We start from the raw sequence: 27,581 nt of genomic DNA, 5'->3' as shown, positions 1-27,581 counted from the left end.
GCTTTTCAAACCTCTGTTTATTTATTTATTATTACCCCGTGGGAGTGCTGCATGAGAACTTTTCCCTCTACTCATCGGTTTTTCAGATTGACTTCTGTAATTTAATGATCTGTCCTCCCCAGAGGAGCGTAACTCGGAGGTTTATCCTGAAATGTGGGTGGAACCGGAAGCTGCAGCCTACACCCCTCCTCCTGCAAAAAAACCTCGCAAAAGCACAGCTGAGAAGCCCAAGGTCAAGGATATCATCGATGAGAGAACGCGAGGTGGGAGCTCTGTAGGAACTCATTTGGCTTACGGTTCTTTCACACAGTTGTGTTTCTGTAGGTTATTGTTTTATAGCATTTTCTGGTCGTGGGTGTTATTGATGAACGTTTCTTTCTCTCAGAGCGACTTGTCTATGAAGTGAGACAAAAGTGCCGCAGCATCGAGGGTAAGTGCTGTTTCCTCTGTGTGCATTTGTGTTTAAATAATCCTTTCTGTGATTCAGAACATCCTGGTTTTCTGGTTTATACTAATGCTAGCTAGCGTGTTTATGGCTGCAGTACATGCATCAAAGCTGCAGAAGTTCTGAGTGTTCACACCTCTCTAACCCCAGCCTGGTAAATGTTGTGTTGGGGTTATTAGGAGCGAACAATTCGCAAGCGTTAACTTACTTTTGGATTCTTCAATAAATTCTGTAAATATGTAAATATTTACTGATTTATTAATTAATTAAGATATTCTTAGATATACGGGGCACCATTCCCCTTTTTCCGGGGAAAAATTGAATCCAAAACTCTTATCAGTCTTTCTTGAAGTTCGTAGAATCCTTGGAGCAGAGACTTCTCTTCGACACAACAAAGCTACTGGAGACGAAAATCTGAATTTTATAACGTTTAATTAACAATTTGTCAAATGAATAAACAGTGGAATAGATGAATAATAACCGTGTGATATGATTGAAGATGGATGTGTTTGCATGTGATGGAGGATGTATGAATGGGGTCCTTTGTTCTCACAAAGGAGTAGTGTGTATGTGTGTGTGTGTGTGCGTGTGTATGGATTCAAAATGGAGTCTTGAATACAAGATGGCTGACCCCTTTGTCTGGCTAAAGTGTGGGTGGCAACTTGCACTTTAACTTCCAAAGCACTTAGAATCAGTAGTAACTTAACCTTAAATCACTCAAAACATTTCAAAAGATCATGAAACAACACAAAAGATTAATCACAAATTAATATCTTTTAGTTTCAGCCTGGCCATGACAGAAACCATTTTAAGATACCAAACAATGATCAATAAGCAGTTTATTCTTTCAAAATGACCCGACGGACGTGTTTGGGACGAAAGAGGAAAACACGAAGCTACTTTTTAAGCAATAGACGCGGTTTATTGCTTATTTGAGACTATAGAGGAAACGGGAGAAGAAAAGGAGAGAAAAAAATGAGTTTCCTGATCACCAAAGCAGCAAGGCGTCCCCCGCTGTTATGACTTGACGGTTCTCCGTTTTTCTCCGCAGTTTCCGGCGTCATCCGTCGGTTTGATGCTTTCTCCGTTGTTTGGCGTTCACGAGTGTTTCTCCACGGGCTGGACAGAGACAGCAAAGTTTCTTTCTGTGCTGAGTTATAACTTACAGCGTTTCTGAGAGCTGGATGGAGTTGTTGTTTCCCTCCGCAGTTCTGTGTCCTCAAACATCAGCTGGAGGGGAGCAGAAACGAGCAGATCTGATGGGCTTGCAGTTTAGTTTCCAGCAGTTCCGTGGCTCAACTTGGCACTTAGAGCTTCCGCGTGCTCAAGTTGTCGGAGCGTCGATAAGCGTGTCCTTACCGCCAGGTATCCTGGGCAAAAGAACGAGGTTTCTTTGTCTCATTCATGATTTATAGTCTTTGAAGTCGCGGGAAAGCTCCAAGCTCCCGCCTCCCGCAGATCGTGTTTCTGGTATTAGGCGGTGACGTCATCACAATGCTTCCGTGTGCAAAGCATCATGGGAAATGAAGTTTCTTGGCGCTGATGTGATTATTTGCTTTTCAGAGCAATTTAAGCACAGTCATTTTGGAGAAAATCACTGCATAGTAATTTCCTCATGAGGTCAGACCCTCAACATTCCCCCTTTTGGTTTCGGGGATCGCGCCCAAAGCTCGATCGTCGGAAGCACAGATGGGTTTGTTCCTCATGAACGTAGGTCGACTTGATTGTCGGAAGCACAGGTGGGTTTGTCCCTTAGGACGTTGGTCTCCTTGGACGCCTTTGTCTTTGGTCTTTGTCTTGGATCCTGGCGCCTTTGGTCTTTGATCCTGGTCAGGCACAAAGAGGATAGGAAACGGGATAGTCCCCAACGCGCATAACGAGAAGAAGCCACTCACGCAGGTGGTACGCAATGATGATGTCGTCCATGCGAGAGGTAGTAGTGTAGAAGGAGGAAGGTCGGTGGGCGGTTAACTCCACGAGGGGACACAAAGGCATCTCACCGCCGGCCATACAGTTCAGTTTATGGAGCACGCGGTGATGTACGAGGTCCATAGTTCGCAAACGCGCATTGACCTATGTGGTCCCAAGATTCCCCCCTTTTTGGTCCAAAGGGTGGATCAGGACAGTCTTTGGGCTAAAACAAGGACCATAAAACTAAGAGGTACTACAATGTGCTGGTGCGTCAGACAGAGTCATTGACAGACTGAGCTGGGCCGGCACATAACCACTAGTTAATATGTGACCAAGTAAGAAACAAAAAAATACAGAAAACCCAAAAAAACAAACATATAACATATAACATCCAAGAAAATTCATAGCAACCTTGAGGTCTCATAAAATACATTCTTAGGTAATACATTCAGTGTGTAGCTTATAAAGAATGTGACATAATGCAACACTCAGATAAAAATGTGAGGTAGACTAAAATGAGAACTACTCTTAGGTTTACAGAATAACAAAGAAAATGTTGCTCACCCCCTTTAGACAGGTGTGGTACATTCACGCTTGGAGTCTCCCCGAACGCGGTTACGAGGCACACCGTAGGTGAGCAAGTGCATCTTATCTTGGAGTTTATTAACACGCCTGTAGGCGGAATAAGCAATCACGGCCGTGATGAGCCATTCCATCCCCAGGGCGACCAATGTGCAGATTAAAGTCGTATAATCTGTGTCAATGTAGCGTCTTGGGCGTCAAAGTAAGTTCACGCGGGTTTTGTGTGAACTTAACAAAGTTGGTTCCTTCAATCAGTAATTGTTGGTCAATTTCTAAATCGAAGGCAAAGTTATAACCCAGGAAAGCGTCCATGATCTCAAACTCTGAGTCATGCTGTTCGAGGTTGAGGTGATGGAGTGTCAGGTTTCTAGTTCAAAGTGGAAATGCCTACCGTCCTTTCAAATACCAATGTTCAGCATCGACCTAAACCTATAGATGTGAGGTGTCACAATTATGGGAACGTTTAACAGGAAACCGAGTTCTAATTTTTTTTTCCAACGTGAATGGGCATTGCACTACTTAGGCTGTACGCTAGGTGGATTTGTGAAAGGTGCACAGTAGAGGGGTTGCAGCTGTCAAGCTAACTTTGAGCAGGTCCAGTGGTACCAAGTACGGGGAAATACGACTTTCAACCAAGCTGTCCAGCGTGGAACTTACTTCCCTGAGCAGGTCCTACATCAAATCTCTCACCACTCGTGTGTACACAATATCCTGAGGTATGGTTTCAGACAAAGTCTTGATTGCACGTAGAGATTCATTAATCAGAGCCTAGAATAGGTACCAGAGCACCCTGTAAGGTTTTAGTAGGTACATCCTGTTAGCGGTCTAGGAAGGAGTTTCTCTTGGTTAGTGAAAGTGACGGGGGGGGGGGGGGGGGGGGGGGGGGCTGGTTCTTTGTCGGTTAGTACATGTTAGTGGGTTAAACGTGCACTTCCCCCCCTTTTTCATTTCCATGCATAGAACTATGTAGCGACTACGTCTACCTCCTGCGGGGAGTCTGGTCTCTGTACCCGCGGGGATGGTTTGACGTAGGGTTTGATTTGGTTTGCATGTACCCATTTGTAGACAGGCTCCTGTCTCGCTTTGGTGATGCGTAACCTGTATGCAACTGGAGAGAGTTTTGCCACGATCTCAAATGGTCCTGACCAGCAGGGCAGGAACTTCTTAGGTTTGCGTGCCGGTTGGGCGAACCGAAAGTAGAATACTTTGTCACCCACCTCGTATTCGCGGCTGGTTGTCTTTTGGTCGTAGTAGGCTTTAGCGCCTTCTACGTTGGTCTCCAGTTTCTTCTGAGCGTGCGCGAACGTAGCTCTGAGGTGTGTTTTCAAGTCTGCCACATACTGATGAGCGGTATAGGCAGTGGCAACACTGACATCCTCTGGGTGATACAGGAGGTGCAGTGGTAGAGTCATCAGTCTGCCGGTCATCATCTCAAAGGGCGTAACCCCTGTGGATCGCTGGGGAGTGGACCGTATGGCCATCAGGACCAGAGGGAGCTTGACGTCCCAGTCCTTCCCAGTGGAGCAGACGTACTTTTTGAGCATAGAGACGACCGTGCGGTTCATCCGTTCGACCTGTCCGGATGACTGTGGGTGATAGGGGAGGTGGAATCTCACTTCCACTCCCAAAAGTTCAAACAGGGACATCATTACACTGGATGTGAAATGAGTTCCTCGGTCAGAGTCAATGCAGAGTGGAAGTCCCCATCGACTGAAAACGTGGTTAATCAGCAGTACAGCGGTTGTGACGGCTGTATCGTTTGGCGCTGGAAGGCACTCCACCCACTTTGTGAAACTGCAAGTTAGAGTTAGCATATATTTGTTTCCTCTTGCCGATTTGGGAACCGGTCCAACCCAGTCGATCTGCAGGTGGGACCAAGGGAAGGTTATTCCCCTGCGTTGCAGTGGTGCTCTAGCAAGCGGCTGGGAGGGTTGAAACTGGGCACAGACGAGGCAGCCTTGGACATAGCTGTGTACGTCCTTGGACATCGACGGCCAATATGCTACTTCTGTCAGTGACGCGAGCGTAGCTTTTGCTCCGCGGTGACCTCCAACCGGAGTGTCGTGGGCGTAGGCAAGCATTACTCCTCTGTGGTCGAGTGGAACGACCCAGCGCGGCGGGCTGTGATCGTCACGTATGTAAACTAACAAATCGTTTTGTAGTTTCAGATGCGCGAGTTGACGATGCAGGGTTACCAAATCTCGGCTTGCGCCAGTAGGTGGTGACGGTTGTTTAGACATCGGGCCCTTTTGGAGAAGCTCGCGGATGAGCTTCAGGTCAGGATCTTGTTCCTGCATGGTGACTAGGTCCGCGTCATGTGGTTGTCTGCCTAGAAACACGGGTACCCCAATGTTCTGAGGTTCGTTTGCCTGTTTAGCATGGCGACGAGTAATCGCACAGACCTCGTGAACGGCCTTGGGAGGAAGCCACTCGTCTTTGAATTCCCAACAGGTTCCCTGGTCAGCACCGAGCTTAGCAAGGCGGTCAGCTTCGTCATTACCATCTTTCTCCGGACCTAGGGTCCTGGAGTGACCTTTGACCTTTTTCCAGTAGACCATTATGCCTTTCTCAGTGGTGAGCAGATCACACGCTAGGAATAACTCCGAGTGTTTCACGTCTCTGTTCCTGGCGTTTTTCATGTTGTTCTCCTTCCACATGGGGAAGTGAGAGATGAAGCTGTGTCTAGCGTAGTTTGAATCAGAGCAAAGGACGATTTGAGTGATGTCCAAGGCTGCCGCCTGCTGGAGGGTTATCAACACTGCAGCAATTTCGGCGTACTGACTAGACTTTTGGCCCAACCGGTAGTGATTTGGTTGCTTAGTGTCACAGTCCACCCAAACGACTCCAACCCCAGCACGGAGCTGGCCTTCGTGAAGATAGGCACATCCGTCAGTGTAAACTTTCGGAAGCCCTTGGCAAACATTCTCATCAAAGTAGCGATGATTGGATGCGGTTGGGTAGACTGCGGCAGGTGTGTCCAGGGGGCCCATGACGGAGTCAGAGTCACAGTGCTGGCAGCCAGCTAGCCCTTGTCCTAGCGCTAGCTTGGTGTTCTGACCATACTTGACCTCAATGTTGTATCCTTGGAGCACCATCATCCACGTCGCAATGCGGCTGTTTGACACTCTTCCTTCGCGCAGACGCTGGCTGTTTAGGAAGGTGGCAGGCTGATGACACGTTTTAATGATCACTTTCTGTCCACCGATGTAACTACGAAAGTGTTCGACGGCCCAGACTGTAGAGAGGAGAGCTCTCTCGCAGTCTGAGAACTGGAGTTCCACCTTGCTCAGAGGCTTGCTGGCGTATGCCACAACTCTCATGTCCTGATCGTGTTTCTGCTTCAAAGCAGCGCTCAGGCAGTGAGAGGAGAAAGTAGCCTCTATGTAGAACTCTTTATCCTTGTCTGGGTAAGCCAGACAGGGTGCGGACGCCAACTTCTGTTTTAGGAACTGGAAGGAGTGTTCTTGGGGTCTGTCCCACACGAAAGGTGTGTCGTTCTGAAGCAGCTCAGTGAGGGGCCTCGCTATTTCAGCGTACTCCTCAATGAACTGCCTGGAGTAGTTGCAGACTCCGAGGAAGCTCCTGAGTTCGGTCAGATTAGCTGGGGCTTTGATGTCCTGAATGGCTCTAATGCGTCCCGCTTGGGGCTCGACTCCATTAGGGCCAACCAGCAGTCCAACATACTCCACTTTGGTTCGACACCACTGTCCCTTGAGAATCGCCAATTTAGCTCCGGCGTCAGCGAGCTGTTGCAGCACGTGACGGAGTTCGGCCAGGTGCTCCTCGAAGGTTCGACTCCTCATCAAGATGTCATCGACATATATGAGGTTCCCTCTGGAAGCAGCATCTGACATGGCTTTGTGGAGGAAGATGTTGAACTCGGCAGGTGAGTTAGAGTAGCCAAAGGGGCAGCGGTTCCAAGTATATTGGCGATTTCCAAAGGAGAAAGCCAGTTTATACTGGTCCGCCGGCTCAACCTTCATGGTCCAGAAGCCGTTGGCTACGTCAACCGTAGAGAAGAAACGAGCATCTCTGACTCTGGCTAGCTCCTGATCTAAATGGATCATAGGCCACCTGGAGAGAGGTACTCGTTTGTTCAGTGCATGATACTCTATGGTGAGACGCCATTTCCCAGTCGGTTTCAGAACCGGCCAGATGGGAGAGTTGTAAGTGGAGTTACACTCTCTGATGATGTTTTTCTCCTTCAGCTGATCGAGGATCTCTTGGATCGACTCATAAGCAGCGAGGGGAATCTTGTACTGACGTACAAAAGTAGGAGGGGCATTCGGGTTCGTTGGAATGCGAACCGTATGCAGGTTTGTGAGTCCACAGTCCAGGGAGTCCCTGGATAAGACGGACTGAAACTCATAGAACAGGCTTCTAAGCTCTGCTCTCTGCTCCTCTGACTCCAGCGCATCCGCTTTGTCAAGCTGCTGGCTGACTTCGGCCTCGAAGCCGTCATAAGGTTCAGAGGAGGAGGGTCTCTGGTGTTCCGGGCTTTCAACCGGTGACTCAGAGGGTTGAGTATTTATTGCAAAAACCGTTAGACACTGACCGCCGTCAGTATCTAAGGTTGCACTGCAAATGGGTTCCTCAGGAAGGGCTTCATGCCGCTTGATGGTAATCATTTGTGAAGGGAAAGTACTGAATGTGTCTACACCAACCTGTCTGTCGTTCAAGAACAACGGAAGTTGTCCGATCACGGGGACTGAAAGTTCGAAGTCATGGAATGAGCTATCTATCAGCATGCCCAAGGGCTTTCCTGCCGGCATGTGGATAGGACTCTGGGTCGGATTTTCGACCAACAAGTATGCAGAACGATTGTTCAGCTCCAAGAGTGGCGTGCCACAGACGGCTAAGTTGAGCTCCAAGAAGTGTGGTGATGGCTGGAAGAAGGCCTGTGTGCCTGGCAGCTTCTGATGCTTCATCAGAGTCAGACGAACAGGCACTCCTTTGACCAGTGGGGGCAGAACCGTGCTGGCCTCAACCACTGCACGGCAGGCCTGTGGAATGGTCTGACCGGACAGCAAGTGTTCAGGGCCTTCTGAGCGAGGCTCAGAGGATGGTGTGGCTCGGGCCCAAAGGACTTGATTGCAAGTGTCCAGCTGGGCACCGAGTCGAACCAGCAGATCTGCTCCGATGAGTGCAGGTGGATCAAGCTGTGGTATGATGCTGAATGTATGTGTGAGCTGTCTTGCTCCAAGTTGGATAGTCAGAGAGCAGACCTCTGGCGCTTTCAGGAGCCTCTGCGGCCAAGTAGGTGACAAGAGCCGATGGCTACGTGTCACACTGACCAGAAGGGGGTCCTTCTGACGCAGGTGTTCCAACGTCTGCTGGCTGATGGCTGACTTTTCAGACCAAAGAGCAAGGCGAGCATCTGAGATGTGGGTGCAGTTGATGGTAAGACCACCAACTATGTGTGGTGCATATGGCTGCAGGCTGACGTTCTTCAGCGAGCAGAGAAAAGATGAATGTGCGCGGAGCGGAGTTCCAGGAGCGGTTTCGTGCCTTTGCAGGCGGTCATCGTCTGTGGGAGCCGTAGGAAGGGGCATGACCTTGGAACAAGGGTTTTGCGGCTCACTTATGCTGACTTCAAGAATGGAGGATGGTCGGCTGCTATCCGGGTTCCAGGGCTTAGGTGTTTCCACCTGGGCCCACAGTTGACCCTTCTGGCAGTCGATGAGGGGAGCTAGACGTTCAAGCAGGTCCTGACCAATGAGAAGTGGTTCAGTGTCTAGCTGGCAGACATAAAACGGGTGAACCAGAGTCATGTCTTGGAAGGTGATATCCAGCCACGCCCGGTGAGTGATACACTCCCGGGTCTGGGTGTAGCTGGTGATTTTCAGGTCACAGGGTTCTACCTGGACTGGTTTCCCGAGCGACCGCATGGTGTCAGACACGCGATGGAACAGTGTGGAGCACATCAGGGTGATTTCTGAGCCGGTATCCAGCAGAGCATCAACCTGTATGCATCCACCTACGTTGGTGCTACAGTACAAACGGCGAGCATGATCATGGTTTGTTAAGTCACCAAGGAACTTCAGAAATTTAGTATCAGGTTTCTCTGGGGGGTAGATTTCAGGAGACTCCTGTGGTCTACCAGTAGTGTTTCCCCAACTGATCAGATAAGTCCTGGCCACGCTGGGGGGTTGAGCCACGCCTAGTCATGCGGACGTTGGCTCTGAGTCTGGCTTCTTAGAAGCAGACTTTGGTGCAGGGGTCTCATCTGCAGATCTCAGCTGTTCCTTCTGTTTAGCTAGGAACTGCTGAAACATCTCCTGGAGGTCGGCTTTGGTCAAGTACTCACTTGCGGACTTGTGTTCGGGACCTACCTGTGGGCGGCGCTCCTTAAACCTTCCACTGTTCCGACCTGCTTGCCGTTGGTTTTGGTTGGGCCACTTCCTGTCTGATTGTCCAGACCTAGGCAGCCAATCAGCACCCCCCTTCCCCTGTTGAGGAGATTGGGACTGCTCTCGCGGTTTAACAGGTCTAGGTTTAGCAGATTTTGGCTTAGTGGGTGGAGCTTCTGTGCCTTCGAGCTCCAAACGCGGCTCGGCGTCGGGAGCTAGGTGCATAACGCGGTGATGTGCGTCAGGCTTTTGGGGCTTTCCGCCGGCTTCCCAAGCCTGTTGAGCGTATCTCCTAATCTCCTGAGTTGTCAGTTTTTTAATCCGACAATACATTGAGACTTCGGAGCGAACACACTCGTGCAGGTTGTGAATGAACAGGGATCTGAAGGCAGGGTCTTCCTCGAGCCCAGGGCCGTTTCGACCTTGGAAATAAGCACTTTTGAGTCGGCGATAATACTCTCTGGGGGGTTCGTTCCTCCCGTGTTTGATGGAGAAGGCCCCCATTGTAGCTGACGCAGAGTCTGCATACGTGGCGTATTCATCTCTCAACGCTCGGCAGAGCGAGGAGTACCGATCACGAATGTCAGGTGGTAGAGTTTCCATGAAACCGTGCACCGTTCTAGATGTGGTTTTCCAAATTAGCTTGAGCTTTTCCCTTGAAGAGGGTGCTGGAAGATCAAGCAGACAACGTTCTATCTCCCTGAGATAATCGTCGACATTGGATTCATTGGTGTTAGGATCAAAACGTTCTACGTCTTTAGCTAGCGATTCAATTTGACGTACACGGAGCCCTGACTCACGGTACGGCGCGTCATCCTCTGACTCTGACCCACGGTCTGTCTCAGAAGGCGCTGGATATCGCTGGTGTGCTCTGGGCTCCCAATGTTGACTCCTGGGGCCCAAATCGGGGTTCGGCATGTTGTGGCGGGCTGCTGGCACGTCACGTGGGTGTCTTGGGAGGTCCTCCTCCCGGAGCACGTCTGCGAAGTGCAGCCTGCGTCTTTCAACTGGGGCTTCTGCGTAATACGCTCTGTCCGGGTACGGACTGGCGTATGATGCTTTGTCCTGCAGCTGGTTATCGGCATGCCGAATACCGGAGTAGCTAGGATGGGTAGATGGTTGAGGTGCAGCTTGGGCTTGTGCATAACCCCAGCCGGCACCTTGCACCCTTCGTGGACTGGGGGAGCGGTCTAAATAGAGGTGCCGCTCAGCTGGTCGACTTCTCACAGATTGAGAAGGCCGTGAAGATGAGGGTGGTGGTCCAACCTGGGGTTCGAGGGCGAACTGCCCTCGGCCCCTAGATGGTCCTGAATGCCCTATAGTGTGTATAGGGAACGGGGCCGAAGGTTGGAACAGATGAGCTTCATCTCTCCCCTGCGGCGTGCGTCCGTCCAGAGAGTCCTGGTGTTTCCCCCCTTCCCACTGTCTGTTGTCATCAGCAGAGGGGGGCAGGGTCTCCTCCCCATCTTCCCCAGAATCGGTGCGGGTGTCGTCTTCCTCGATCAGCCTTCCATTTCGCTGTTTTTCAGCTAGCATACTCTGGAGGTTCATGATCTTCTGACCACGTTGGAGTCCTCTCTGATAGAGGATCAGGGCTAACTTAGCTAAGTGAACCTGGATTGGTTTTGTACCATCCGGGTTTTCTATTTGATCAATTACAGCTTCTAGCTCGACGCTACGCTGTTCTTCAGTGAAATCCCTAGAAGGGTAGTCGGGTTCTCGAGCAACCGCGACCAGTTTGGACAATATTTGTCCAGAAAGTAGGCCAGGTTCATAGTCGTGGGCCGCAGCGCCACCTGGTTGCTGGGAGTTGGTCAGTTCACTACTCTGTCCCTCCATTTTTAACAACCGAACCAAAAATAGCCTAGTAGAGCTTCTGCAGATAGCTCAAGCTGCACCTTTTGGGCAGCAACTGCTAGCTTTGTAGCAGAAAAACACTAAATTAACCTTTGTGCGCACAGGTTTTAGCGTTTTAAGATTGCACGGAATGCCGTGACTAACGCCTAAAATACTATTCCTTTCAGTATTTTAGCAAAAGCTGGTGCGTTGCCGTAGCAACGTCTTACAACACTTGCAGTGTTAAATATGCTAGTTATTCCTTCAGAATATTAGCAAACAAGGTGTTATCAGTCTTTGAGTGAAGGTTTCAGTTAGTTACAATAGCCACTGTGAGTTAAAGTCGCTAAATTAGCAGTTAATTTTAGCCTAAAAGGGTTAGTCAGAATTACTTACACGCTGCACCTTTAATGAGGAACTGAATTTTAACCTAAAAGGTTAGCCAGAATTAATTACACGATGCACCTTTAAGGAAAAGCTGAATTTTAACCTAAAAGGTTAGCCAGAATTAATTACACGTTGCACCTTTAAGGAAAACTGAATTTTTAACCTAAAAGGTCAACCAGAATTAATTTACACGTTGCACCTTTAAAGAAGCACTGAGTTACTGGTGAGAGTTCGATGCAGCTTCCTGCTCAGCGAAATCAGCACCACTCTGTTGCTGGTTCAAGGCTGAACAACGGATTATTTTTAATTCAAGCTCTTTGGATTTATTTGTTTGTTTGTGCCGGATAGAAATCTCTGTGTATCCAAGCCTCACACGGCCGCACCAATAAAATGTTGGGGTTATTAGGAGCGAACAATTCGCAAGCGTTAACTTACTTTTGGATTCTTCAATAAATTCTGTAAATATGTAAATATTTACTGATTTATTAATTAATTAAGATATTCTTAGATATACGGGGCACCATTCCCCTTTTTCCGGGGAAAAATTGAATCCAAAACTCTTATCAGTCTTTCTTGAAGTTCGTAGAATCCTTGGAGCAGAGACTTCTCTTCGACACAACAAAGCTACTGGAGACGAAAATCTGAATTTTATAACGTTTAATTAACAATTTGTCAAATGAATAAACAGTGGAATAGATGAATAATAACCGTGTGATATGATTGAAGATGGATGTGTTTGCATGTGATGGAGGATGTATGAATGGGGTCCTTTGTTCTCACAAAGGAGTAGTGTGTATGTGTGTGTGTGTGTGCGTGTGTATGGATTCAAAATGGAGTCTTGAATACAAGATGGCTGACCCCTTTGTCTGGCTAAAGTGTGGGTGGCAACTTGCACTTTAACTTCCAAAGCACTTAGAATCAGTAGTAACTTAACCTTAAATCACTCAAAACATTTCAAAAGATCATGAAACAACACAAAAGATTAATCACAAATTAATATCTTTTAGTTTCAGCCTGGCCATGACAGAAACCATTTTAAGATACCAAACAATGATCAATAAGCAGTTTATTCTTTCAAAATGACCCGACGGACGTGTTTGGGACGAAAGAGGAAAACACGAAGCTACTTTTTAAGCAATAGACGCGGTTTATTGCTTATTTGAGACTATAGAGGAAACGGGAGAAGAAAAGGAGAGAAAAAAATGAGTTTCCTGATCACCAAAGCAGCAAGGCGTCCCCCGCTGTTATGACTTGACGGTTCTCCGTTTTTCTCCGCAGTTTCCGGCGTCATCCGTCGGTTTGATGCTTTCTCCGTTGTTTGGCGTTCACGAGTGTTTCTCCACGGGCTGGACAGAGACAGCAAAGTTTCTTTCTGTGCTGAGTTATAACTTACAGCGTTTCTGAGAGCTGGATGGAGTTGTTGTTTCCCTCCGCAGTTCTGTGTCCTCAAACATCAGCTGGAGGGGAGCAGAAACGAGCAGATCTGATGGGCTTGCAGTTTAGTTTCCAGCAGTTCCGTGGCTCAACTTGGCACTTAGAGCTTCCGCGTGCTCAAGTTGTCGGAGCGTCGATAAGCGTGTCCTTACCGCCAGGTATCCTGGGCAAAAGAACGAGGTTTCTTTGTCTCATTCATGATTTATAGTCTTTGAAGTCGCGGGAAAGCTCCAAGCTCCCGCCTCCCGCAGATCGTGTTTCTGGTATTAGGCGGTGACGTCATCACAATGCTTCCGTGTGCAAAGCATCATGGGAAATGAAGTTTCTTGGCGCTGATGTGATTATTTGCTTTTCAGAGCAATTTAAGCACAGTCATTTTGGAGAAAATCACTGCATAGTAATTTCCTCATGAGGTCAGACCCTCAACAGTTGACATGTGCTTTCCTTCATGCAGATATCTGCATCTCTTGTGGGGGTTTGAATGTTGGCCTGGGGCATCCTCTGTTTGCTGGAGGAATGTGTCAGGGCTGCAAGGTAAGACAAGGAGGAGTAAAGTCACTTCTCATGACGATAACATGGTACTTTGATGTTTCTTTCTCTGTGCTTCTGCAGAACTGCTTCCTAGAATGTGCTTATCAGTACGACGACGATGGGTATCAGTCCTACTGCACAATCTGCTGCGGCGGGCGAGAGGTTCTCATGTGTGGAAACAACAACTGTTGTCGGTGAGGGTCCTTCTGGGTTTTGATATGTAGAAAGTCAAGCTACTTCTTTTCTCACATGAGTATGTTTCTAAACTTATAAAATCCCCCAAAATCTGCTTCTGTCCGTAACTGGAGCGGGCGTTCTAGTAACTAGACAGGTTTGATCAAACTACTTTTTCTTGTTGACATTTTGGGCCTGGATCTAAATGTTTTGTATAATCCCCTGAATCCTCATGATCTGGAGATATATCTATTTTTACCATGACATTTATTTATCTATTTTTACCATGACATTTATTTATCAGTAACACTGATGTTGGAGTTTTTGTTCAGTCCTTTCATAGACTTAAGTACACATTGTCTTGGTTCTTGTCCTCAGTTGAACCTAGACGTGAGAGGGGCCAAAGGGGCTGAAGGGAGGCTGAGAACGTTTCTCTATCACCTCTAGAGCTATAAAAGCAGCATTTACTGGCTGATGTTTCTGCACTCATTTGAATAATTCCTGTCTTTGTGTCCAGGTGCTTTTGTGTCGAGTGTGTGGACCTCCTCGTCGGTCAAGGAGCCGCCCACGCCGCCATCAAAGAAGACCCGTGGAACTGCTACATGTGTTGTCCAAAGGGGGTGTTTGGTCTGCTGGAGCGCCGATCAGACTGGCCCAGCCGCCTGCAGCACTTCTTTGCAAATAATCACGATCAAGATTTTGTGAGTCATTTGCTGTTCATGCAGACAGGAACGGCCCCACACGGGTTATTTGTCCTTGGTTTTCTTTTAATTCTCATGTGTTTGTGTTGAACTCCAGGATCCACCGAAGCTTTACCCCCCTGTCATGGTGGAGAAGAGGAAGCCTGTTCGTGTCCTGTCACTATTTGATGGCATAGCAACAGGTTAAAAACAAAACTTTTTTATTTCAGTAACAGTGTTGGGAGTAACGCGGTAAAAAGTAATTAATTACTGTAATGCATTGCTTTTTGCTGTAATGTGGTAATGTAAGGCATTACAGGGAAAGAAAATGGTAATATTTACTCGGTACAATTGTCAGTAACGCGGTAATTACAATGTGTTTTTAAACCCAGAATCAAGATGTGGGTTTCCTAAAAATTCAAATTGCGGGAAGCCTGAAAAAAGATCCAGTATCCACATATATGACGTCATTTATGGACTCAGCTTTGTGGGCATTCTATGAGCAGAGAGGACGCAGCGGTAATGGCTCAAACTCCAGCTGCGTCCTGCACGCGGCCGCTGTTATATTCACTAAATCGCTCCACTAAAACTAAGTAATTCGCCCATATTCTCTGGTACTTCATGTACTTTTCAGCTGAGTGCATAATCTGTGCCCCGGTGATTTCAACTCATTGCTGCTGGAGCGCAGCGCATATTAAGCTATTTTTTTTTAGCGTTCGGTAGATCCCTTTGGCTGATTAGTTAAAAAGTAGGAAATCTAGGAAACAGTTTTTCTGGAAGACGGAGAAAACATGCAGCATGCATGAAGGTTAGAGAGAGAAAGGGCCGGAAATTATTCAAATAAAATCAAGAAAACAAAACAAAGTGCTTGAAAAGAAAAAAAGTAGGCAGATTTATCCCCAATACACATTTTTACCAGTGAAAAGCAATAATATATAAGCATTTAATATTTATACATGTGATAGAATCAGATCAGCCCAGAAGTCAGTCCCACATCCAGGGCCGTATCAAGGCATTTGGGGACCAAGGCAAATATAGGCTTGGAGCCCCCACCACCTCACTCCCTGCTCAGTTAATATAAGATGGCAGCGTGCTGAGAGTACAGATTGTTGTTGCTTTTATTTAATAAACAAACATTTTAAAGCACATCTGACTGTTTTTAACAGCAGTCCTAGCTCAGATACCACATCACCTTCCACATGTATGTCATGAGTTCACTGAGCGTCAGATTACCAGATTCATATTGAAGTTGTTTTGGTGAAAGTGACAAAGTAATGCAAAAGTAGTGTAATGCCTTACATTTTAAAATCAGTAATATTGTAATGTAATGAATTACTTTAAAATGAGGGTAACAAGTAATAAATAATGCATTACAGTTTTCAAGTAACTTGCCCAACACTGTTCAGTAATGATCTCTAAGAATGGCTCAACTTCTGTTCCACCCAATTTTAAGTCAACAAGCAACTGAGCAGGTGTACGTAAGGTGTTGCAGTTTGGAGATGTCGGCACAAACATTACATGCAGATGCAGAGGTTGTAATAAAGTGGTTCTTTTTTTATTAAGTCTTGATAGATTAGCCCTTCTCTCTGTGCTCCTGCAGGACTCCTTGTGTTAAGAGAGCTTGGCATCCAAGTGGATCGCTACGTAGCGTCTGAAGTGTGTGAAGACTCCATCACAGTGGGCATCGTCCGGCATCAGGGACGCATCATGTATGTCGGCGATGTGAGGAATGTCACCCGCAAGCATGTGAGTGAATATCACCAGTTTTAAGGAGCGTGTTGTTTTGTTTTTATTTGGATCCACAACAATGTTTTTGTTTTACTGCCAAAACAATTATACTTCTCATAATTTTTGTCTTTTTGTTCTTACATTTATGTCTGTCCAGATTCAGGAGTGGGGTCCTTTTGACCTTGTTATTGGTGGAAGCCCCTGCAATGACCTGTCCATAGTAAATCCTGCTAGGAAGGGTCTTTATGGTGGGTTTAAACCATCTCACTTATTGAATATGCCTTATAAAACCCATCTAATCCAAACGGTTTACCTATGCAAATCACCAGATCATCATCAGATTATGTACAGAATGAAAAACATCTTTTTTCACAGAAGGCACCGGCCGTCTGTTCTTTGAGTTTTACCGGCTGCTCCATGAGGCTCGGCCAAAGGAGGGGGATGACCGCCCTTTCTTCTGGCTGTTTGAGAACGTGGTGGCCATGGGTGTCAGCGACAAGAGGGACATATCTCGCTTTCTAGAGGTTAGTGCAGATGCACATGCTTGCATGACACTTGAGATTACTGGATTATGAAGGCCCCCTTGTGGTTGTAACCTATCTCTACACACATTGATGCACTCGCCCGCTTCATATTTAATATTTTTACTCTACTTTGTTCTCTATAAAGCTCAGATTAGCTGTCAGGGTAATTAAAGTGAGTTTTCTCACAGAATAACCAATCAGAATCATAGTTTACTTTTTTGTTAAATTCTTTCTTAATCCTTGTCAAATTAGCACAAATTTTGCTTTTGAGTATTTGCTAACGAAGCTCCTACTCGCATGCTTCATTGCTGTTTGTGTTTGTTTTACTCTCAGTGTAACCCAGTGATGATTGATGCCAAGGAGGTGTCTGCTGCCCACCGTGCTCGTTACTTCTGGGGTAATCTTCCTGGGATGAACAGGTAAAGTGCCGATGTTGTGACACAAACCTAAAATCAGACAAGCCCACGTGGGTATACGTATGTATCAGTTTCATGTTAAAAATGCAGTATTCGTTCCTGGAAAAAGCTGTTCAAGCGAGCTACATTTAGAAAAAAATAACATTTAATTGTCCGCTCCCTTTCTTCAGGCTCCCCCCTAGAGTCACAGAATCAGAAAGCTGCAGATAACGATGAGCTACAACACCTGCTTGCGACACACACACAAGCAAGCAGTAGGCACACAGCTCTGCTGAGCTGCAGTGGTTACCATTTCCAGAACTATCTTAGAATGGAACATCCAACTCAGGGCTATTGAGTTTTAGGCCTTGAGGGCCGGTGTCCAGCACATCTTGGTTTTAAACCTGCTTCAACACTCCTGATTTCAATCAGCAGGTGATAAACAGGCTTCTGCAGAGCCTGATGAGCTGCTGCACTGGTGATTCAACCACTGAGTCAAGTGTGTTGGAGCAGAGAAACAACTAAAACGTGCTGGATACCAGCCCTCGAGGCCCCTAATTGAATAGCCCGTGTAGTAATTGGTGAAAAACTTGGTATTTAACTTTAAAATCACAAGAGCTCAGCGCCACCAACAAAATTCATCCATCCTTTCTACCTGCTCACGGCAACACACTCATTCTAGCGCACCGACAGAGTTGAGACTCTTCCCAGACAATAACTGTCACTTAAATGTTTCCCAACAAAACAGAACCAGACTCTAAGCAGAACATGTAAAACAACTCCTAAATGGGACTTTCCCTCCATGACACTAGGAAGCCCGGCTTTCTTCCTGCTTGGCTGCTCTGCCAAGAACGAGATTTTCATGCACAGAGGGTGTTATCTGCTGCGGGTGGAGAGACCTTCAAAAGAGCAGTTTGATGGATTAATTATGATCCGATCATTAAAAATTAGATGAGGTTTTTCCAGGATTGAACATTTCAGATTAGGTTAAATAAAAATTTTGACAGTACCTTAAGAAACAGGAAATAAATTCTGTAATTCTGTAAGAAAATACAGATTTCCATCTGTGAGTGAGCGTGATCAATCAGAATGTTCCTGACTTTTTGTACTCTTGTCAGAGTACATGTCAGGACCTGCTGCAGGTCCTTTCTGTCCTCAGCAAGAAGCCACCATGTACACCAGCAGGTCAGGAGGGTCTCTGTTACAGCTGCTTTTGTAGCAAGTGGTGTGGAAGGTCAGCTGACTTTAACTTCTGATAATGTAAGGCTTCTGTTGGGCCTTGTTAGCTAACAGTTGTAGTGTTGTCACTTAGTTTCACAGTCATGTTACTGGTTTTGACAAAATAGTTTTTATTTATAAGAAGAGGAGGTAGTGAAAGGGGGCTGAGGACACATCCCTGTGGTTTGCCTTCGTTCAATAGGGGACTGAGTCCACTCATTACAGCAGAATAGGTCTGCTGTAAGGACAAATGCTTGCTTACTATGAGGATTGAAGTGAAGTCACTGACACCAGTCAGTGACTTGATGCAATTTGCTGGGTTCCTTATATAGGAACTTTTTACTGATTGGCTTAGTGAACTGACCTGCATTGGAATGTTTACTGTGTGAAGTGCCTTGAGATGACTCTTGTCGTGATTTGGCGCTATATAAATAAACTTTAATTGAATTGACAAGATCTTGAAGCTTTAATGTGATAATGATAACACGAAGACACCAGCTTTAGAGAGTGCCATTGTGATCTGGCATCAGAATGTGATCAGACAGTTATTCTACATTACACTCCTGCATCACATAGTAACACAAGGTAAAGAAAAAAAGATTGTTTCCCTTAACAGATCACTGGTCAAAATGTCATAAAACGCTCACAAAAAGGACATTTGTGTCATGGTTTTAGGAATAAATTTGACCCACATACATGAGAAACTCTGGAGATCAGGAGATGGTGTAATTACAAAATGTTTATTTTCAGGAACTAAAAGGCAGGTCGGTAATAGGCTGGGCTCTGGGTCTGGAGGTTAGGCCACTGGAATGAAGAATGCAGGAGGTTATGAGCGGAACAAGGAGGAATATAGAATAACAGTTGGAGAGGTCTTACTGGGAGGAGAATGAAAGTAGTTGCTGGAGAGGTGAGCAGGGCCAGGGCTGTAGACCGGTGAGTAGGATTGATCGGGAGCAGGGACTGGAGCAGCTCAGAGGTGAGTAACAGGTACCAGGAGAATTATGATGATAAAAGCTGTGATGGCTTATGGTGTAACATTGGAGGGTGAACAGGAGACACATGGGAGGATGTTTAGGGCGGGAGGAGATCCAAAAGCCAAGGAGTTAAGCAGCCATGGTTCTGGAGAAGGGGAAGAAAGCAGTCGAGGCGGTTCTGAAGGGCTGAAAGTGTCAGCTTGGCTTGGGATCAGGAATCATATGGAAATAAATGAAGGCAGGTCAGGAACAGGCAAGGTTTTCAGGTTAGAAATTCAGAACTGGTTCAGGTGGCTGGATGTTACCACGAAGGCAAACTATCTGGCAGTGAGTGGCTGGTTCCCTGACTCCTTTATTCCTCCCGTCTTGGTTAGCTGATCAGCTGCAGGTGAGAGAGGTGGCTGTGCTGCCGAGCTCATTAGCTGGGAGGTGTACACCTGAGCGTCTCCACCTCCCACAGGCCTGGAACCTGATCTGAGAGACATGAAAAGTGGGATTGATCCTGAGACCAGGAGGAAGGCGGAGACGGACAGAGACTGAACTGATGACCTCCGAGATCATATAGGGACCGAGGAACCTGGGGAAGAATTTACGGCACACAGACTTCAGGGGTACGTGCAGAGAAGAAAGCCATACCTTTTGGCCAGGAGTGTAAACAGGAGCAGGGGTCCGTCTGCGGTCAGCATATTTGCAGTTTTGTTCCAGTGTGCAGGAAAGAGCAGAAGAGGCAATGGACCAGATGCGGCGGACATGGTGGCGGACAGAGGTCACAGAAATGTCAGTTTCATCAAATGGAAAGAGGGGGTTGATAACCCAGGGACACCTCAAAGGAGGACAGACCAGTGGCAGAGGAGATATGCGAGTTATGAGCATACTCAACCCAGGGTAAGAACATGCTCCAGTCGGAAGGGTTGGATGAGATGACACATCGGAGAGAGGCCTCGAGCTCCTGATTCATGCGCTCCATCTGACCATTAGTTTTTAGGTGGTATCCTGAAGACAGACAGACTTTGGAGCCAAGAGAAGAACAAAACTGCTTCCATACGTGAGAGACGATCTGGGGGCCCCGATAGGAAAGGATGTCCTGAGGAATTCCATGAAGATGGAAGACATGTTTGACTAGAAGCTGAGCTGTCTGGAAGGCAGTAGGAAGTTTCCTGAGGGGGATGAGATGGCAAGCTTTAGAGAAGTGGTCAATAACAGTCAAAATGGTAGTCATACCCTTGGAAAGGGGTAGACCGGTGACAGAATCCAAGGCAACGTGTGACCAGGGTCTCTTGGGAATGGGTATGGATGCAACAAGCCAGAAGGGGGTTTATTACCAGTTTTGTTGCAGGCTCAGGTTGTGCAGGCAAGGACGTAGTCTTTGATGTCTTTGTGAAGGGACGGCCACCAAAACTTAAGGGTGGTGAGAGCAATGGTATGGCTGATACCTGGGTGGCAGGAGAACCTGGCTGTATGAATCCAGTGGACAAGTTTGGAGCACACTGAAGAGGGTACGTATGTCTTGTTGGGCGGTCCCGAGCTTGGGTCCGGTTCACCTCTTATCTTGTTCTGGTAAGAGTCTTAGCGATCACGTTCTTGATGTCTCACGTGAGGGTGCCCACTGAACAACTTAGAGGGAGAAGGGGAGCAGGAGGTTTGTAGTCCTCTTAAGGAGAGAACTGACGGGTGAGTGCATTGGGTTTGGCATTCTTTGAGCCTGGACGGAATTAAATGGTTAGGTTGAAATGGGAGAGAAACAGAGGTCATCGAGATTGCTGAGAATTGAGACGTTTGGCGGATTGTATATATGACAAGTTTTTGTGATCGGTCCATACTAGTACCGGATGTGTGGAGCCCCTCAGCCAGTGACACCGTTCCTCTAAGGAGTTCACAGTCACCCACGTCATAGTTTCTTTCTGCTGGACTTAGTCCGTGGGAACAGAAAGCACAGGGATGCAACTCTCCATTGTGCACTGACCTTTGAGACAACACCGCTCCTATTCCCGAATCAGAAGCATCGACCGCTACGATGAACTGCTTGTGAGGGTCGGGTTGAACCAAGATGGGGCAGAGGCAAACAGGGTCTTTAGAGCTGTGAAGGCGTGGTTGGTCTCAGGGGTCCATGTAAACGTACTCTTGGTAGATGTAAGGGCAGTTAGCGGGGATGCAGTTTGGCTGTAGTTCTTGATGAATCTACAGTAAAAGTTAGCAAATCCCAGAAAGGAGTTGTTTTCTGTTCTCTGGGGTGGGCCAGTCCTGGACAGCCTTGATCTTGTCGGGGTCGGTGCGCACCTGTCCACCCTCAAAGATGTGTCCTAGGAAGGTTATGGATGACTTGTAAAATGTACTTTTTTCAGCCTTAACATACAGGCAGTTTTCGAGGAGACGTTGGAGAACCTGGCGGATATGTTGATGGTGTTCAGTCAGTGTGTCGGAGTAGATCATCTAGATAGACAAAAACAAAGCGGTTAATGAAATCACTGAGGACATCATTTATCATGGCTTGGAATACAGCAGGGGCATTAGTGAGTCCAAAGGGCATGACCAAGTATTCATGTTGACCCAGGGGAGTTTGAAAAGGCATTTTCCATTTGTCGCCTTGATGGATGCGAATGAAGTGATAAGCGTTCTGGAGATCCAGTTTGGTGAACATGGTAGCCCCTTGCATCAATTCAAACATAGGCGAAATGAGGGGAAGATGATACTTGTTTCTCACCGGTATTTGATTTAGTCCCCGATAATCAATGCAGGGCCTTGGAACCATCCTTTTTTGATACGAAGAAAAACCCTGCACCCAGGGGGTATGAGGAAGGACGAATGAGACCAGCAGACAGCGATTCCTTGATATAGGTCTCCGTGGCCTCCCTCTCAGGTCGAGAGATGTTACATAGACGGCTGGAAGGCAGAGGAGCTCCGGGCAAAAGGCCTCCACATTTTAACACTAAAGTACAGAGAATTTTATAATCATTGGGCTCAAGTTTGATGCATTAGTCAGACGCAGCAGTAATGTTAAATGAGATTTTAAAAATGGTAAATGGCCTGTATTTTATATAGTGCCTTCTAGAGTCCTGGAACCCCCCAAGATGCTTTATAACACGATCAGTCATTCACCCATTCACACCCTGGTGGTGATGCGCTACAATGTAGTCACAGCTGCCCTGGGGCACACTGACCGAGGCTAGTCTGCTGTACACAAGCGCCACCGGTCCCTCTGACCACCACCAGCTGGCAAGGAGGGTTAAGTGTCTTGCCCAAGGACACAACGGCGGCAGACTGAGCGGGCCACGAACTTTCCGATTATGTGGCGAGCACTTAACTCCTGTGCCATCGTCGCCCCATTTTATGAAGTTTTGTGACAGTCTTAGTAAACGATCCTTCTTATTCTGATTTTGCGTACTGCAGCCTAATTGTTACTAGCTGATTTATTATTTTACCCAGCATCATGGACGTAATGAAAGTATGTATCAACCCCAAAGCAGCAAAAACGATTGGCTACTGAACCATTTTTCTTTGCAGGCCTTTATCTGCGATGTTCACTGACAGGCTGGATCTCCAGGACTGCTTGGAACACGGCAGAACAGCTAAGGTATGTTTGCAAGTCAGGATGTGCATGCAAATCACAAAACATAGAACCTTTAGCTCACTGTTGCTTTCGTGTTTTAGCAAGAAGTAACAATCAGTAATGCCAGTTCTGAAAAATGACCAAGCACCACAAGGCAATTAGAAAGTTAGCACTGAACTTTTGATCCTTTTTGTTTTTCAGTTTGGCAAAGTGAGGACCATCACCACCAGGTCTAATTCCATCAAGCAGGGTAAGGACCAACACTTCCCCGTATACATGAACGAGAAGGAAGACATCCTCTGGTGCACTGAGATGGAGAGGTATGTGAATAAAACAGCTCATATCATTAGTCTCCTTCTGGCTTCATCATTGTAATGGTTGTCTCTGCTCCTATCAGGGTGTTTGGTTTTCCCGTCCACTACACGGACGTGTCCAACATGAGCCGACTGGCAAGGCAGAGGCTCCTGGGCAGATCCTGGAGCGTCCCCGTTATCCGCCACCTGTTTGCACCACTCAAAGATTACTTCGCCTGTGTTTGAGAAGCAGGAGATGTTTGCGTTCAGCCATTTAGGAACTACAGCTGTATTTTTTGGTTAGAAATAAGAGCCTTGAACCTCAAATTATACTGTAGTATAATTTGAAAGCGAATCGTTGACGTAGATTTCACATTATCTCTTGTATTTAAATTGCGACTCTTATTCTATTTAAGTTCAGTTCGACCTTTTAGCAGTGTTATTGACTTGTTTATTCGTCTGTGCAAGCTATGCTCTTCTCCTCAAGACACTGAGACGTAAAAATGCTAAACGTGTAAAAGAGACGGTAAACATCAGAAAGTCATCCTTTCAAGCGTATGTGAAATATTTGTGAGCGTACTGTACGTCGGGCTGCCGGCCTGCCACCCGCAGCGCAGCCGAGCTTCCAGCTACTGAGCCTCACAGACGTGGAGAAGAAAAGAGGAGTTTTCTTCGTGGTCAGGAGAGCCGTTTCTCTGAAAATCCAAAACACCAGATCACATATACCTCTATGTTTACAGTTTCTATACACAGCTGGCGGTAATAAAGGTACTACTGTAATATGGTTACAACACCATGGTGCTCCAAGATGATCAGAAGCATCATAGCCCATGTGGCACTAAAACTTTGGATGATGCAGAGCTCCTAATCCTGTTGCTGGAAAGATTTCTGTTAGATATTTTTTTACATTTGATGATAAAACATTATTTCTGTGCTGTTTTCTTTATTTGAACAGAAACACAGGAGGCACAGACTTTACAGGCTGTCCTCTTTTACAGCTTTTATACTGTTTCTACTGGTGCTCATTTCTTGTCTCAGCCTTGCTGCTCCCAGGCTCACAGCTGGGTCTGCACAAACAGAGAGTGAAGCTAGCCACATGGGGAATGATGTTTTCTGTCGTTTTAAACGGGGGGAAAAAAAACTTTTAAAATCAAAGTCTGGTGAGCTACTTTTTCCTAGTTTCATCCAGATGAATATTACTGTACAACTGTTAGTAAGCGCTGCTGCAGGAGGAAGGCTAGCGTCCTCCTCCTCAGCATCCGCCTCTCAGATAACTTTCAGGTGCAAATCTTCAACATCATGGTGCGGCTTGACTTTTTATAGCAATTTTGTGCTGTTTTATCAACAATATAAAGCACTTTTATATGTATACTTTTTCCCTCTTGGTTTTTTTTTAAAGATTTTTGGTTCTTGTGAATCGTTTGATGATGTGAACTGATCTACCCTTGTGAAACACATTTTGTATTCAGTAGGGCTGTGCCAGTAGACGTGTGGCTTTGATATGTGAAACTCCCGTTATTGGACCGTGTAGAGTTGGTAAGTTGGCATTTTGTAGTCCCGAACTTCTCCTTTCCGCCATTTTTCGTAGTGGACTCAACTTTCAGCGCAATATGTCACCATCCAAACTCAAAGAATGTCTTTTTATTAAGATTGTAAACTACCAGGCAGAGTTTAAGAACTTTGTCGTCTTTCTGTTATATTTTATCTGCCTTGTGAAGGAGAGTTTTCCTGTTTTAAAGTTTGCTCACATCCACAACCTAAATTCTCTCGATTGCACGCTCAAAGATAAATCTGGAGGATTTACGCGTCATTTTGTCAAAACAAAAAACTTACAAAGTGTTAGACATAAAAGAGCCTAAACAAAAGCTAATTATATCACTTGATTGTATCATATTTAAGATTAGAATTAGAAATTTAATTTCTTAGTGTAGTTAATTTCTTAAGTGACCTTATTGCCCTTGTTTTTGTCCTGATGGAGACGCGGCACAAGCTCTGACGCTCTGTGATCGTTTAACCAGACCTATCCTCCAATAAAACAAATCATCCCTTCATCTTTGTACATTTTTACATTTTGTAAATAGTTTTCCAGTTGCTGTTTTCTTTTTACCTTACGACATGTACAAATTTAATTCTCTGTTAATATATATCATCAGAAAAAAGTCAAGTGGTGATTCAGAACTTGCTTTAAACATGTAGGTGTGGAAAGGTCCCAGGTCAGCTTACTGGTTTGTTTGTGTCGAGAGTTCAGATTTGATGTTGTGAGCTTAGCTGATGAACAGCTTTAAGGGGAAGCTTCACCGCACAGCCCTGCCCAGTGATGGTTTTATTTTTGCTTCTTTTAGCTTTTGTAAGATAAAAAAGTGGGATTATAGGTGTTTCCAATGGTGCTAAACATTTGATCTAATCAAGAAAAATATATTTGATTGGAAAATAAATGAAAATGTCTTGATGATGACTGTTTTAAGTTCCTTTTAGTAATGGAAAAGACTTATTATTTTACTCGTACAAATATATTAACAAAGGCATTCTAACTTTGTACTTGAAAAAATATTGAAAAGTTTCTTATATTGTTTTAGACTAGATTGCTGTAGTTGGTGCTTTTCTGTGGGAAAGTTATGTGAGCAAAAACAGTAAAACCCTTTACTGTAGCATATAAAAACACTTCTTTATCCTACATTCCACAACATATTATTCTCCACGTCACTTCTTTTAAATGTTGCATTGAAATAATGCATTTTTGTTTTTGAATTTTCATGTTTTTATATTCACAAGTTTTTGTTTGCTGTTCAAGACAGGTCAAATATTGAGTGATGCTGTCGACACTCTGACGTTTCTGTTGTTTTTGTCATAAATGTTTTATGGCCTATACGCTTTCCTTCAAAGACCAGTTTGTACAGCAAATGTAGCAGCCATTCTCCACTTTGACTCCCTCATATACTTCAGTTTAGTGTCCAGAGAGGAGATAAAGGCTCTGTATGTACTTGTGTGCTGGAGAACACTTGAATAAATGTCTTGTTTTTGTGCAAAAAACATACTTGTCTATCTTTGTGTGTGTGTGTGTATACAATATATATATATATATATATATATATATATATATATATATATATCTGAGTTCAAATAGTCAAAAAGTTACATTTCTGACAAATTTTCATATATATATATATATATATATATGTGTGTGTGTGTGTGTATGTATATATATATATATATATGTATGTATATATATATTTTTAAGAAATTTTGCCAGAAATGCAGCTTTTTGACTATTTGAACTCAGATCCAGAGCATTTGAAATTGGTGACTAGAGGTAAATCAATGAATGGTTAAAAAAATGCCCTGTATTTGTATAGCACCTTCTTAGGGTTCTACAACCCCCCAGGCACTTCACAACAAAACCAGTCATTCACACACTGGTAGGGATGTAGCCACAGCTGCCCTGGGGCACACTGACTTCTACTTATGTTATATTTTTGTTGTGAGAAAAAAATGTACAAAAAGTTAAATGGCAGTATCAGCCATTAAAAATTCTTTGGTCTGCTTTTATTGGTTAAAATTTAAAATAATTAGTTAATTTTAATATCTAATTTCCTGATTTTGTGTAAGAATGACTAAAGGGTACATGAGAAGCAGCAGCCCTAATATGCTTACTTTTACAACAAAAAACGCCCAAATATTGTTTTGAATTACTAATGAGTTCTCACATAGTAGCTGCCTTGTTTTTTATGGTTAAACTGTTTAGTCTATAATCATCAGATAATTTTTAAAGTCTTTTAACTTAACGTCCTTGTTTTTGCAAGAAAGTCCATCAGCACTTTAAAGGATGAGTCGGTTGACTTAGACACAAATTAATGGTAACCAAGCATCATCCCAGAGGAACTCCCAACCGCACAGGAGCAGTCTGATGTTAAAGGAGCACCATATGGATGGTTGAGGTAACAAAGCTTAGCTCCATGTCCAGGAAACTCCCAACTTTATTCTCACAAACTTTGACAGACCTGATTATAGTATGCATGATGCAGTTTGTCTGAAAAGGAAGATCTGTATTAGAAAACATCAATTCTCAGTTTAGTTTCCATGCCATCAGGGTGCTCCAGAGTGGGTTTGATCCTTAGAGACTTTTCTCTACATGTTTACCTCCTTACATACACTCTGCAGCTCCTCAACAAGAGCAAGTAGCCATTTATTTTATCCTTTAACTCATATTTGTTACATTTCTAGCAACCACTGACCTACATAAAGGAAGAAATAAAAACAATTTTTATACAATTATAACTCACTATCTCAACAATGCAGGGTGGAAGAGAACACAAGAGCAAGGCAAGTTCAGTCTCCTCCCCTCTCTCAGTCGGAAAGTGGTTCAGCCCCTCCTGAGCGGACTCGCCCTGCGTCTGATCTGATTGGCTGCTGAGAACACCAAGCCTTCAATCAACGTTGCTGATTGGAGCGTTACGTCAGGACTCGGACTGGATGCTGGGTCCTGCATCAAGCGAGTCATCCACACACATATCATTTCCGGTTTGCCGGGGAAATACAAAACAAAACTATTGAGTTGTTTAAAAATAGATGATT

General features: G+C 45.4%; 1 protein-coding gene across 9 annotated transcripts in view; it reads left to right on the top strand.

The window, feature by feature from the left end:
- The window catches only part of dnmt3ab (DNA (cytosine-5-)-methyltransferase 3 alpha b), an 87,883-nt gene extending 61,842 nt beyond the window's left edge, over positions 1 to 26,041 (top strand). For 8 of the 9 annotated variants that reach the window (XM_015969560.3, XM_015969558.3, XM_070547071.1 and 5 more), the window contains 13 exons: positions 123 to 263; positions 386 to 430; positions 13,400 to 13,479; positions 13,558 to 13,670; positions 14,168 to 14,351; positions 14,449 to 14,533; positions 15,931 to 16,076; positions 16,216 to 16,306; positions 16,434 to 16,582; positions 16,916 to 17,001; positions 22,671 to 22,740; positions 22,918 to 23,036; positions 23,114 to 26,041. In XM_015969560.3, coding sequence (XP_015825046.3) covers positions 123 to 263; positions 386 to 430; positions 13,400 to 13,479; positions 13,558 to 13,670; positions 14,168 to 14,351; positions 14,449 to 14,533; positions 15,931 to 16,076; positions 16,216 to 16,306; positions 16,434 to 16,582; positions 16,916 to 17,001; positions 22,671 to 22,740; positions 22,918 to 23,036; positions 23,114 to 23,255 — 1,451 coding nt within the window. In that variant the 3' untranslated portion in view covers positions 23,256 to 26,041. The remainder of the gene's footprint in view (positions 1 to 122; positions 264 to 385; positions 431 to 13,399; positions 13,480 to 13,557; positions 13,671 to 14,167; positions 14,352 to 14,448; positions 14,534 to 15,930; positions 16,077 to 16,215; positions 16,307 to 16,433; positions 16,583 to 16,915; positions 17,002 to 22,670; positions 22,741 to 22,917; positions 23,037 to 23,113) is intronic. The other variant, XM_015969559.3, reaches the window with a different exon arrangement.
- The last annotated feature ends 1,540 nt before the right edge of the window (positions 26,042 to 27,581 follow it).

The sequence above is a fragment of the Nothobranchius furzeri genome, chromosome 18 (genome assembly GCF_043380555.1).
Source record: "Nothobranchius furzeri strain GRZ-AD chromosome 18, NfurGRZ-RIMD1, whole genome shotgun sequence".
NCBI lineage: Eukaryota > Metazoa > Chordata > Actinopteri > Cyprinodontiformes > Nothobranchiidae > Nothobranchius > Nothobranchius furzeri.
Note: the sequence above shows the minus strand (reverse complement) of the source record. Positions and strands in the feature narration are given on the sequence as shown.